Source organism: Phaseolus vulgaris, chromosome 3 (genome assembly GCF_051622355.1).
Source record: "Phaseolus vulgaris cultivar YP4 chromosome 3, ASM5162235v1, whole genome shotgun sequence".
Lineage (NCBI taxonomy): Eukaryota > Viridiplantae > Streptophyta > Magnoliopsida > Fabales > Fabaceae > Phaseolus > Phaseolus vulgaris.
The window spans coordinates 35889779-35904626 of record NC_143500.1 but is presented as its reverse complement, the minus strand read 5'-3'; the positions used below and the strand labels follow the sequence as shown (position 1 = coordinate 35904626).

The 14848-nt window shown below is 30.8% G+C and overlaps 1 protein-coding gene and 1 pseudogene across 1 annotated transcript; one reads left to right on the top strand and one right to left on the bottom strand.

Moving 5' to 3' along the window:
* Window positions 1–3166: 3166 nt before the first annotated feature.
* LOC137807278 (plant intracellular Ras-group-related LRR protein 6) lies at window positions 3167–7363 on the top strand. The gene is made up of 3 exons (XM_068607839.2): window positions 3167–3629; window positions 4609–4778; window positions 6333–7363. Exons 1-3 carry the CDS (start codon window positions 3426–3428, stop codon window positions 7012–7014), a joined length of 1056 nt encoding a protein of 351 aa, XP_068463940.1. The 5' UTR covers window positions 3167–3425; the 3' UTR covers window positions 7015–7363.
* A 6139-nt stretch (window positions 7364–13502) lies between these two features.
* Window positions 13503–14569, bottom strand: LOC137805576 (pentatricopeptide repeat-containing protein At2g37320 pseudogene; annotated as a pseudogene).
* Window positions 14570–14848: the final 279 nt, after the last annotated feature.

Here is a 14848-nt window from a genome sequence, read left to right as displayed (position 1 = left end):
CAAAGAACTTGTAATTTGTTCCACTCTCGTAATATCTTCTCAAAAAATAACATTTTTTTAAAAGTATGGAATGATATAGAGAGAACTTCCATTCGAAAAGAGTTTTATGGTTACCGAATATTATGATGGATTATAATTAAATGTAATCGACTATTATCTTCTTCATGTATCCTATAACACATTTTGGATCAGGAAAAATGAATATTTATTATTCATAATCGATAATCAAAGAGAATAATTTTTTTTTACTTAATTGACATAATTATTATTGATTGACCATAATCAATTATCTACAAGAAAAAAAAATTAATATAATCAATTATAAAAAAAAAATAATTAATATAATAAATTATTTGACTATTTGTAAAATTGGGTGAAATCTAGGTTTGATTTAACCTGAGATAATCAATTTTTAACATAGTTAATTATGATGTTTAGTTTATGTTTAGAAAGATAGAAAAGTAATTTTTAAAATATATATATTTTTTAAATTATCTTATCGACCAATTTTAATCATATTAAGATAATAAACCATGAAAATAGAAACCATTATTAAGAGGGCAGGTATGATTAAAATTATTAAATCAACACATTATGTTTTATATTTTTTACTAATATATAATAGAAAAATTAGATCATTTTAAAAATATATATTACTTTATAATAGATTTATTAGATTTTAAATTTTATTCATACAGAATAAGAATTTAAAACTTTTCATATTCACACTCCTCTTTTATTTTAATTTTTTTCTTTTCATATTTTCTCTTGAGTTCAACCTTAATTAAGATATTGTTAATTTGATATAATTTAAGATGGCGTTGAAGGTAATAGGTCATAAACTTAACATTATTTTCTTAGGTTTTTTTAGCGATAAAAGTCAATGTTTTTCTCAAATGATTCTAGTTAGGATTTTTTCATTAACATTAATATTTTTTCCCAATTGATGTTAAATATGATTTTTTTTTCTATGAAGACATAGATAAGAACGCAAGTCAATGTTATTTCTCAATCAATATTAATAAACTTTTATTGATCAAATGGTGATTTAGGTTTAGAAAGATAGGGTTTCTAGGATTGGAAATACAGATTTAATGTGAACTTACTCACTTTGTATAAGCTTTGTCACGCGTTTAATTTGCAAAATGTGAGTTAGATTGGTTGGCACAAAGAGTGCAGACTCATTTCATTGACCCATTCCGCATAAGAGGTAGTCTGTGGACATGTGGATTAGTCCACGTAAAAAAAAATATTTTTTAAACTAAAATTTCATTAATTATAAACAAATATTTCTGTTACTAAAAAATTAAAATTTCGTCTTTGTTTTAATTTATTCAATTAAGATAAAAAAATATAAAGACATTCAAGTACGAAGATTGTTAGAAAGATGTGATTAAAAGTAATTAAAATTTTATTTTACATATATTTTCCTTTTATATGTATGTAAATGTATAAAAGTATCTTATCAAAAGTTTTGCTACAAAATATTTTAATGAAATCTCTTCTTTATATTATTTTTTTATTAACAAATTTTTAATGTAAAATTCTCCTTAAAACTAAATTCACTCTTATTTTTAATATTAATTTCTTTAGATGATTAAAATAAAACATTAATTTTTTTTAAATAAAATAAAAATCACACTTAAAATAATAATATATAAGTAGAATATAATTTTTTCTGTAAAAATTAAAATAATTATTTTTTTATTTAGGTAAGTCAACGAAACAATTCATCTCGCCACGTAAACTCGCGCGTAAATTATAAACCTCTTTGTTTAAATGTTACATTAGATTACTAACAAAAGAAACAAATACTTTTTACTTTGTTTAAACATAAAATGGATATAAACCTCTATTATTAAGCAAAACTCTAACATGATATATATATATATATATATATATATATATATATATATATATTTATTTTTATTTTTTTTATATATTTTTTTTTTATGATTGAAATTATAGTATTGTCTTTTGTCAACTCATATTTTGATCTCAATAATTAAAATAAGAATTATTGTGATAGAGTTAAAATAGATGGGCCCTTATGGATTTATGTAATTCAATTCAACTAACTAGACTTGACTCAAGAAAAAAGAGAGAGATTAGATTGATTTTTCACAAGATTTGATTGAAATTGATATTTAGAAACCTAATTAATTAAGTCGGATTGACGAGCATCAAATTCATCATACCTAACGCAATTATAAATATAAAAACATTCAATTCGTTATTAAATAAAAAACACTATTTTATTATAGAATAATTTTAATATGATCTTACAATAACTCTTTTTTTTTATTATTATTATTTTGATAAAAAAAAATAATCTCATGTCTGTCCCGAATAAAAATACGCTTATCTTTATGCTATATATTCTTTTATCAATAAAAAATAAATTAATTAAAAGGAATACTTCAAACCCAATATTTCCATGCTACATGTAACAAAGTTTGAGCCTTTTCTCTGATTAAAAAAAAACTTGAGCTTTAATTATAGGATTTTACTAATGTATATTTTTATTTTTTTTTCATTTTTTCATTTTTATCCTTTCTAATAAAACATATTAACATTTTCATCTTATTTATATGTTATTCATATTATCACGATTACGAATTTAAGATAATTTCAAAATAAATAAGACAAATAATATATAAGTAAATTAAAATTTTAAATGAAAAGTGATATCATTTTTCATGAGTTTACTTATAGTTTTTTATTACTAAAGCTCCCTGTGTCTCTTACTAAAAGAATTTAAGAATTACTTATCATATCTACAATTTTTTTTTTCTTTTCCATTCTTTCTTCTTTTCACTTGGGTAATCCAATTATTCTACTATATAATATATAATATTACGTTATATACAGAAAAAAACACTTATTTACAACCTTTCAATATTTCTTCATCTTTTCATATCATTCATATTTGATTAAAATATTATTTCTTCGTACACTTTTAATTATTTTAATCTGGTTGGATTACCAACGTATGTATAATTTTGTTGAATGAGTTGCACAGTAGGTTTGTGAAATTGTTTATTTATCAGAGAAAGAGAGATATGAGAAAAAGAAAAGAAAAGTGAGTTGACTTGATCAAAGTGAGGAACGTGGCGACGCAAACCTAAGCATACATCATACGGTTGTTGTACTTCCATCATACGTCACTTACAAGTGGCCCGTCCACTCCGCTCTTCTCTCCCTTCTCATCCGTGCATCCTCTTTCCTTTCTCCATATAAACCCAACCACTCTCTTCTTTTCCACCATTCAATCTATTCTCTTCCCCAATTACTCTCACCATCTCTCTCTCTCTCTCCCTTCTCACACACCATATAATAAAACAACACAACAAGAACAAGAACAAGAAGAAGAAAAGGAAATTCTGATATCATTATTGTTGCTGTAGTTCATTTATTTGTACAAGATGATGTACGAGCAACAGCAACGTTTTCAGCAGCCCATGTCTGTGAAGGTGGATGTGAGGAAGAAAACGGAGAGAAGCAAAGGCACAGAGGAAGAGAGGCTTGAAATAGTAGACTTGAGTGGCATGTCCCTCGACTCCCTTCCTAACCCCTCTCTTAATTTAGCCACCATTTGCAAGTTGGACCTCTCCAATAACAATCTCCAGGTAATTAACAACACACCACAACACAAACTCATGCATTACATCTTTTTCAGACCTTAATTATATTTTTAAACTTCAATACCAAATAATGCTTTTCTCTTCATCTCTTTCCTTCTAATAAACTCCATTTGAGTTCTCATACATATGTTCAGAGGGTTAGTTGTTAGTTAAGGCCCTTTAATTTCTGGGTTTTCAGGTTAGTTTTTCTACAAACATAGGAACTTTAAAAATAATATGATGTTTGATAGCACAGAGAATGATATAAGTTAATATCATCTTCCTCCAACTATATAAATGAAGAGTGTCAATACAACTTGGTTTTCCTTTTCTTTTCCTCAAAGTACAGATAATAAAAGGAGAAGCTACTTATCAGATATTATATATACTTTGTTTCTAGTTGTATTTGGAGTATATATATACATATTTCTTTTCACCTTTTTTCTTATAATCCTTGATCCCATTTTAGATTATAATTTCTTTGAACAGACATTTATGTAATAAAAACAAGGTCACAGATGTCGTTAAAAGGGAAAAAAAGACAAAAAATTACTATATAATAAAAAATAGTGTTGATGTCTTTTCTACTCAAACGTGTACGTGCTGTCGTACATTAATAGATGTCTGGTCATGTACACGAATAAAAACAAAAGATAACAAGTTGTATTAGGCAATAATATTCTTTAATTTTATTTTGATTTAGATTAAGACTTTTGAACAATTATTATAAACTATACCCTTTATTTTATCAATGAAAAATACAATTGTTTTTTAATTTTGTCTTTAACTTTAATAAGTCTTGGTAGCTAGTTTTACCTTCCTTACAGTGTACCCTGTGGTTGCCGCCATAAGCTATAGTTAATTAGTTAGCTAGCCGACATAACTTATTTAATGAATCCTATGTGACTGTCTTCATGTTGCTGTTTAAGAAATAGTAGTGTAGTTTATTTTTAATTAACATTTGATTTTAAATATATTCTGACAGAATATACCAGAGTCCTTAACAGCGAGACTGCTGAACATGGTGGTGTTGGACGTGCACTCCAACCAGCTTAGGCACCTTCCCAACTCCATTGGCTGCCTCTCTAAACTCAAGGTTTTGAATGTCTCTGGCAACCTCATCGAATACCTTCCCAAAACAATTGAAAATTGCAGGTTCACCATTTTAACATCTCTTTCTACTTTTTCCTAAAACATTACTTAATTATAATTGATTCATGGGATAAGGTTGGCACAACCCCGTGCAAACACGGTTACAGAGAGAGGAAAACAAGAAACCGTGTTTTAATTAAAACCAATAATTGATCATATGTATGTTTTCAATTTAAAATTTATATTAGTCAAATCTAATAACAGTTCAATAGTAAATTTAACTAATTAATTCTTGACATAAACATAGAGTCATACACTTCCCCACCTTTACGTTAGTCAAACAACACATAGTGCACAAAACAGTCCTAAGCACTCGAATAACTTGCTTTCCATGCTATGATGAAGTTTAATTTCTTTGTGTGTGGGTTTTTTTATTTTATTTACTTCATCTGTTCTTGATACTAGCTAGGGCATCGAGGATATGCCGTAAGAATAATGAAATCCTACATCATGAGTAGATTTGAAAGCGTTATAAGTAATTGATTATTAAACATGCCACTGACAGCTATGGAATAAGCTTTAAAATATACCTACCAATTTAATAAGATATATGTATAAGGATAATATAAGAAATAGAAAGTATAAAAAAAAGTATTACCTTAAATATATTTAAACTTTATTCAACATACACGAGTCCTTATTCTATTTAGAAAATCAACCGTAGAAAATAGAATTTCTAAGCATTCATTGTAGGCCGTTGTCACAAATAGCGGGCAAAAATAAAAATTCTCCATTTTCTTTGGGCGTCATTATTACTTAATTGAGTAGCATAAAATCAACAAAAGATGAAGGACACCAGGCTAATGCAAAATTCTTAAATAAAACAAAGGGGAGAAAAAGTCAATCAATAAGTGATAATTCCGTGGAAAACCATTATTCTTCCAACCAGTTTTTACAAGAATAGTATTCGCTCAAACATCTTTTTCCTAGCTCCAAGAATCCACCGGACATCATCATCAAACGACAAATAGACAATAGATATTTGCATACCCACGTTCAAATGAAAGCAACAATCCCATAAAAAAATCAATAACCACATAATACTCTCACCCTTCAAGTTTAAAAGGTAGATTTCTTTTCGGATGTTATTTGTTTGAATCAGGAAGTTTTGAGATCGTGTTTTTTTTTTCTACTGTTGGTAGATGTTATGTTGTTGGGAGGGTGTGAGGTTTTGGTAACAATGTTGTATTTGGTGTTAGTTTTATGTTTATGCTTCTTGGAGTGATAGGGTTTTAGAGATGTTATAATTTAATATTATCGACTAAGTCACACAAGTCATTACTGTAATTTCTGGAGACATGCATGCATGAGTTACGTTAGTATAAATGGAGTTATTGACCAAACTAGAGTAAGCAGCGCGACAAACAAAATCAAAATCAACTACCAACACGCATCAGCGATATGTATATGTAGTTCACAGACAACCTTAAATATGCAGTTAACTGTTTGGTGCTTGATCTATAGTTATGAAAAACATTTTTGTTAAGAAAGGTTAAAAAAATTGTGATTATCATTTTTGTGACTAATTAATATACATTACGACTTTCGAATTAGCAGAAGCTTAGAAGAACTGAATGCGAACTTCAATAAGTTGATCCAGCTTCCAGAGAACATAGGGTACGAGCTGACAAACCTGAAGAAGCTATCAGTGAACTCGAACAAGCTGGTGTTCCTTCCTCGCTCGACCTCTCACATGACCGCTCTGAAAATTCTGGACGCGCGTTTGAACTGCCTGAGGTCTCTCCCAGAAGATCTCGAGAACCTGATAAACCTAGAAACTCTGAACGTGAGCCAGAACTTCCAGTACCTGGATTCTCTACCCTACTCGGTGGGGCTCCTCCTCTCCCTTGTGGAACTAGACGCCAGCTACAACAAGATCAGATCCTTGCCGGACTCCATCGGGTGCCTCAAGAAGTTGCAGAAGCTGAGCGTGGAAGGGAACCCTCTGAGTTCGCCGCCACCGGAAGTGGTGGAGCAGGGGTTGCATGCGGTGAAGGAGTACCTGTGCCAGAAGATGAACGCGGGCCATCAGAGCCCCACGAAGAAGAAGTCGTGGGTGGGGAGGCTGGTGAAGTATGGCACCTTCAATGGACTCAACAGCAGAGGTGGAATCCGGGAGGAACGTGAAGCGTTCATCATGCCTGATTACAGACCAATCGATAGCCTTGCTTCGCCGCGCTACACCGGCATGTTCTCGACTCGTCGCCTCTTCTCACCCCGCAATTACTTCACCAACTGAGCCGAACGTCGCCGTTTTGCGCTACGAGTAAGATCATTAGTTTTGATTGATTTCACTGCATCGTTATGTTTACGTTCCACCGACTTGGGAACCGTGGTGGGGTCTTCAGACTGTGCAGTAACCCCTTTTGCTTCATGGATGGACAGGATCTATTAGATTTAGTTCCAGACTACTGTAAGCAACTACTGCATATATATGCACACACATATATATGTAATAGCTATAACCTCGCTCTGGTCTGTAAATAAACTTCCTGCTTTTCTGGCCAATGTGTTACTAGTGTGTGTTTGCTTTATTCCAACCACACTTTCTAATACATTTCAACCCAAAAGCATATCTCACATTAATTCTAGTGCCAACTCTCTAAATTCGCCTCCAAAACATACTTACCATATAACCAATAATGGCACCTCTATCATCAAAACTAGCTATGGATCATTTACTGCTGTGCTTCCACATGCACCCTGTTTTCAAGATCAATTCAAATAAATACGATACTCTCTAGTACAATCTGTTATTAAATATCTCATGAAAAAAGATTAACCTTTTATTGATTCCAATGCAAACAAATAATGCTGGAAAGCCAACGGCACCTCAGTAAATATTAGGAACATAAAAGAAAACAAATCAGGTTAAAATATTTTATTATTCAGCGTGTCAAATCCAAAAATGAATGGGAAAGCCGAATGATTAATCGCATAGACTAACCAGCCAACCAATACACTGGCAAAAGTTTTGATGACAACTTGAGCTAACACCCAAAAACTAGAGAGATGCTCTTAATGTTATAAAGCAATCCTCCAGCAATGTGAACAGAGTGAAATTTTGATAAGCTAAACATGCCTTGTCTTAGGTTCTCAAATATTAAGACTCCGAATTAAGAGAAAAAGAGAGATGTAATCTGCAAGGGCAGGGTATCTGGTTTGGGAGAACTAGTCTCTTTTGGTGGACAACTTTGGATATAGTTGGTTGAGAAATATTTTTTGATAAAGTATATAGTGTACAAGTAGAAACTTTTTTTTAGTAGAATTACTCATGTCACTCGGTATATAATTGACTGATTAATTAGGTAATCAATCACAAGATAAACTAATAATAAATATAACTAATGATAAATGATAAGTAAAGAAATATCCTATAAATTAGGGTAAATTCGGGCTACACTCCACCAAATTTAGGTAACACCTTGAGATATTATAGTTCATACTGATTTATTGAAGATATGCGTTAGATACGATTCATGAGTCAAATAGCCCACTATCAAACACTATAAATAAACCTTTTATAGAGGAGTAATGTACGATTTTATCACTTTTACATCATATACTCTCAATGTTGAATCCTTAATCGTTGGAGAAGTTTTTGACCAAGCACTAAGGAGCTAAGAAATTGAAGGATTGGAGTCTGAAAGAGTGAAAGTTCTAAAAAAGTGAAGCACGAAAAAAAAATGACCAAACACAAAAAAATGATTACGAGAAGAACGACCGACACCAACAACAATTATTACTATCAATCTCAAATACTATGTAAACTCACTATACAACTACATATCTTATTTATTATATGTATATAAAATAAAAAAAGAAAAAGAGAATAAAAGAGATTTGTAATGTTTTGCTCTGAGAACGGAAAAATCATTTTACACTATGCCACCCTTATTAATAGAACTTGATAGACTGGCAATCATTTTTTTTCTTCTAAATTCCTTTACAACCAACCATACTATTATTTTAATATTTTTATACTATTTAATTATAAATATACCATTTATTATCTATATTTATTTTTAAACGTTTACTTGAGAAGTTGTATACCTTTACGGATTGTTAAAAGATATTTTTCTCTCATTAAATTAGTATATTTTATAAGAGAAAAAATATTATAAAAAATAAATTTATAATTAAATAATGTAAAAAAATGGTTAAAATAATAGTATTGAAAGTTGTAAATGAATAGAAAAAATAATGGATTATTAATATATCATGGTTATTTATAAGAACCTCTCCTCTTAATTAAAAGACCCTAATAACTATCCTGAACATAATATTGTTCCTTTGCCTTCAATAGTAGATCTTTACTTTTGAAACTTCTTACTTTCCAAAACATTGCTTCATCATGTACATTATCCAATATTTTTTCTCTCATGAAAAACTCAAGCAGTAAAGGATACAATCAAAATCAAAATAATATACATGACAAATATAATATCATCAGTGAAAAATGTGTCAGTTAATTTTATATTTTGATTTAAAAAATTTGAAGTAAAAAAAGAAGTACACTTATATATATTTTTTTATGTTGGACGTGTTGGAAATACCACATCGACTAGAGATTAGAGCCTTTCATAGTATATAATATATAAATGGGTGCAAACCTCACCTTATTGAGCCGGTTTTATGGGATTGAGTTAGGCTTAAAGCCCACTTCTTAACATGGTATCAGAGTCATTCCGAGCCTATCCTAACGAGTATTTGTTGGGTTTATCAGGCCATCCGCCATCGGGCCGTTATCGGACCACCCATAACATATATCTCCACGCACGAGTTGGTAGCCTCGGCGTGAGGGGGTGTGTTGGAAATACCACATCGACTAGAGATTAGAGCCTTTCATAGTATATAAATGGGTGCAAACCTCATCCCATTGAGCCGATTTTATGGGGTTGAGTTAGGCTTAAAACCCACTTCTTAACAAGACGTGTTAGAAATCATGTACTAGGAAATAATATATTCCAATAGAAGCACACCAAAAGATAAAAGAGCAAAAATATAAACACAAGTATTATAATTGAACTTCTAATTTATTTCATGAAAATTTTATAAGCTAGTCATTTAGTTTTTACATGCAAGGTGGTGTGAAGGGTATGGAATATATGCTATAGGTGGGACTAAGGTGAGTCAAACACAAATATGAATACACAACTTAGGCTTTCATCGGCTGCACATAGGATTTGAGTGTTGGGTATGAAATCAAGACCAATTGGGTTGGGCTGACTAGACACCATGTTTAGTGAGTGGACTTAATCATTGTACACAGTTGAAGCGCAGGTGAACATTGTTTCGTGGTTTCAAGTGGGAGATTGTTGGGTATGAAGCAAGGACCAATTGGGTTGGGTTGACTAGACACATGTTTAGTGAGTGAGCTTAATCATTGTGTCCCATTTATAATTTCTATTTAAAGAGATCATTGTACTTGTAATTTGTGTGCAACAGGATATAATGAAAACCTAATAGTTGCCCGTGTGGATGTAGGTTGCAGTTGGCGACCGAATCACGTTAAATCCTGTGTTGTTTATTTTTTGCTGTTGATTTGTGATTATGTGTGTTGCTTCCGCGTGCATTTTTCCCATCATTGAGGATGTATGTGGGTTGCTATAATTGAAGATTTGTGGAAGCAAAAGAATATGATAGTCTTTAAGAATGGTAGAGTGGACCATTTAGAGATTTCATGTTGGCACAACTATAAAGGTTTGGTCATGGATTACATACAAAGAGAAGTTGTTTGAATTCACATATTATGAGTGGTGTATGAAGCCCATGACATGTCTGAAATTAGCTAATAAGAAAAGACCATATTCAATAGTTTTTATCAACGAAGTTCTATGCTCCTGGTATAGGTCAAGGAAAAGTAAAAGAGGACGAGGTGTAATAGAAGCAAAATTTGATTCCAGTGGTTTATAACTGCTTTCATTGATTTGTATTTGTAGTGTGTTATATTTATGTGTTCTATTAGTCCATATAAGTTAGGGAAAGTTTGCAGGGTATGTAGGAATATCTGACTACCAATAGTTATAGGTTTGGATATGCAGTAGTGACAATCAAGCCATTGTTGAAGCATATGTTGGACATGTTTGTCTGGCAATAGGTTTGAAACGTGCAGAGGTGGAAGCAAAGGAGGGTAATTGCGACTCTCTTTGCCTCATTAGTCAATACAAGAGTTTATAGTAAAAAATGACCAATCCTTCTAGATGGTGTTGCATTCTGGAACAATTCTTGGAGATGCATATTCTTGGTGGTGCTATGTCTGGAGGTGTCAACCCCTAAATATCTTTGTCAGGGCAATTTCAAGAAACAGACAAGCAATATCTTTAGTGTTCAACTATGTGCTTGTTAGAAATATAGGCCTTAAACAAGATGAGGGTGAATTGTTTATGAAATATTTTCACAAATATTGAAGGTAGATTGAAAGACAATGAAGAATCAATCAATTAGAAATCAGTTCAACCAATTAGAAAACTGTTTTTAGTTTGATTGCAAAAAATCAACTTGTTGTTTTTGCGAAACAACTGGTTGTTTATACCAACAACTTATAAAATCAAAGCTAAAACAATTTTAAAGAGAGTAAGGATAGAGAGATTAACACAAAATGTTTATACTGGTTCACTCTTTATCAAGAGCTACATCCAGTCCTCAAAAACCACTGAGAATTCACTAAGTAATCAAACCTTTATTACAAACAACACACCAAAGCGGTGATCTTGAACCCTTCAAGAACACACACCTCCTTTGGCAAACAATACACAATTTTCAAAACAACCTCTGAAACTGCACAACACCAAGTCACATAGAATTACAATGATCAAGAAAGAAAGGAATAGAATACACTTGGGTACAATCAAAGATTAAAGTACAGAGAATATAGAGAATCTTATTCCACACTTGAAAATGATCCAAAACACTTTGAAATCTTGAAAAACTGATTTTGATTATACTCTCTTGCTTAGTTAATGACTAGGAGCATAAAACAACTTATTTAAATTCCAATCAGATGGTCAAAGCATTTAATTCAAGAACCAAAAGCAGTTTGAATAATTTAAAACAGATTGAAACAACTTAACAAAATTCTGTTAAGGTTTTCTGAAAATCAATCGATTGAAATCACGAATCAATCGGTTGAATTGGTTGACAGCAATTTCAAACAAAGTCAAGCTTTTCAAATCCTTTTCAAAATTCACTAAGGCTGTGTTTGTATCTATGAAGAGAAAGGCATTGAAACACTATTCACAATGAAAAGAGCTAAAAACCACCTAATAACAACAAAAAAGCACACAAATCCAAAAAAAATTTCATGCAAAACTTTCTTCGCAACTTTGCGAAGAAAGTGGTATATATATATATATATATATATAATTAATTAATTAATTCTAATTTACTTTTTTACCCTTTTTATATTAAACTTAAATTATTATTTTTTTTATTTAAAATATAATTATAATTTAAATATAAAAATATAAACATTATAAAAAAATAATTATTATAAAAAAAATAATTAATCATATTATATATAATAAGTTATAAATATAAATAATAGTAAAACTAAATATTTTTTTTTAATAATTAACAAATAAATTTATATAATAATTATATTAATTAAAAAAAGTAAAGATAAAAATTATAATGTTATTTAATATATAGAAATATTTTTTTTATCAAATATTTATAATTATAAATATTTAAATAATATTTTAATTAAAAATAATTATAATTTATAAATAAATAAATTAAATTAATTTTTGAATAATTTTTAAATGTAAGGGCAAATATGTAAAGTTACATTTTTATCAATTAAAAAAATACAATTTCAATCACACCCATCACATCACTCACAAACTTTCATAAATTTTCCTCACACTTTCCACTCTATTTACCTTAATCCAAACACCCTAACTTTCTTTACTCTTTCTCTTCAAATCATCTCAAATCCACTCCCTCATTTCCACTCTCTAATCCAAACAAAGCATAAGTGTAAAACAACCGGTTGAATCGACATTTTAACAGGTTGAATTTTCACTTTCTTTAGAAAACATATATTTTTGAAAAGGATTAAGATTCATTTGACCTTGGATCATCACAATGAGTGGATTAACAAATTCAACTACTTCTAGACACACACAACCAACAACAAGGATCTTCATGCATTTTACTTGGATTTGGAGACATCAAAGCACCTTGTTCAACAGTGCTGCCACGGGTACTAAATCAGCTAATTTGGTAATTATGGAACTGTAATGATTTAAGGTGGATATGGTAAGTGAATCTTTTGTTATGACAGTAGTCTCAATCTCAATGCTTTGCCAGTGGAATGATGTTGGAAATATTCTTCTAGTGTAGGGGCTTGTAAGCAAGTTCTTGAGTGTGATATAGAGATTTCATATTGCAAGGTATGCTACAAGGAGTAGCTAATGTTCTCCTATATGGACTTTTTCTTAGTTCATTTTTGTATTTATTCTATCAGAGAACATTAGCCTAAATTTTTTTGTATATGGGTTCGATTTAAATGCTTGAATATATTTAATTTATTCAATACCGATAAAAAAAAGTGCACTTATAATTCTTTTAAAATTAGTCTTTTTATTTAAAATAAAAAATATTTAATAGCTAATATTAAATACAAATTTAGAAATTAGTTAATAAATTTAGTTACATCTCAATTATCTCAGGATGTATTTATTTTTTCTAGTGCCAAGTTGATTTTTGTGTCATCCTTTTATATTGAATTAATGGATTGAAGTCACATTAGTGGATACAAGTCACATAAACCACATTGCTTGCATGGTTTCTTGAATCTCCCGTTACCCAGGAACATTACAGTGATGAGAAACTGACTGCCCTCAGTTCCCGCGCATTGCAATGATGGAAATCCTATAAATCCCCAACAATGGAGTCAGCATCGCGAAAGCCAAACATTTTTTTCTCCTCACACATCTGAGAACGAAGGTTTAAATGAATCATGTGATGTGGTCCATCAAACTATTCATTATCAAAAGAATGTTTGCCGTTCTGTTATTTGGCTTATCTTGTGCTTCTAAACTGTGGACTCTACTTTCGACTTCAACCTAACTAAAACCAAGATTTGGTTGTAGACCTTTGTCTTCCATTAATTTTGACACTTGTGCTACCTGATTCCGCCAACCAACTCTTGCATACAGATTCCCAAGCTGTTGAAGTGTTGCTGAGCATAGCCACTGATCTTGGTGTTCCATGTGATAACATCCCTGCCGTACATATTTTCAAATATGTTCAATTCATCATCAATTTAATTGCCCCACATTTGGAATACATGAAAATGAGAGCATTATCATTGTGGAGGTGACAATGAAAACCCCATGTGAATTATTTGACAATGAGCACATGTCCCATGTCCCAGTTCTCCACTTGCCCATTTAAGCACTTAGAAGACTAGTGTATGTAAAATAATTTGGTCTGAAATATGAACCCCTCATTTGATGGAAGCTCCAAACACATGTCAACATGCCAGTCTTTTACAAACCCAGCAATAATTGATGCCCATGAACTCACAGGAATTTCTTCAAATATGTGGTGTGCATCACTCAACAAGGCACTCCTGCTGTACAAACTTATAACAGAGGTTCCATCATAAACATAGCAATGAACCCAGTTGTCATTGCTGAACAGTGATATTGATTTCCTCATCAAAGGTTACTCTTGGAGCCTTGGACCCTCCTGAGCTCACTCACATCTTGTGACAAGAAGCACCCATATTTACCTTGTTCCTTGAGTAGAACAGAGGAGTAAATAGTCACTTCGGTTTTAGTCATAAGAATGCCAAGAGGAATGACAAGATAATGCCTTATATAAAAAAAATGTTTTATAATACTCTTCCAAGATACTTATATTTAGAATGCATGAAATTTCTTTAAAAAGAAAAAAAGATAGAAAATACGAAAATTGTATATGAAATGTATGTAAATAAAATAGAATCCACATTATATAATTTATCTTCAACCTAATCGAAAGAAGATGAAAAATGCACTACTGCTATGTTTTCTTTTGAGAAGTTTTAGTACTTCCAAAGAAAATAATAAAAAAATAAACTA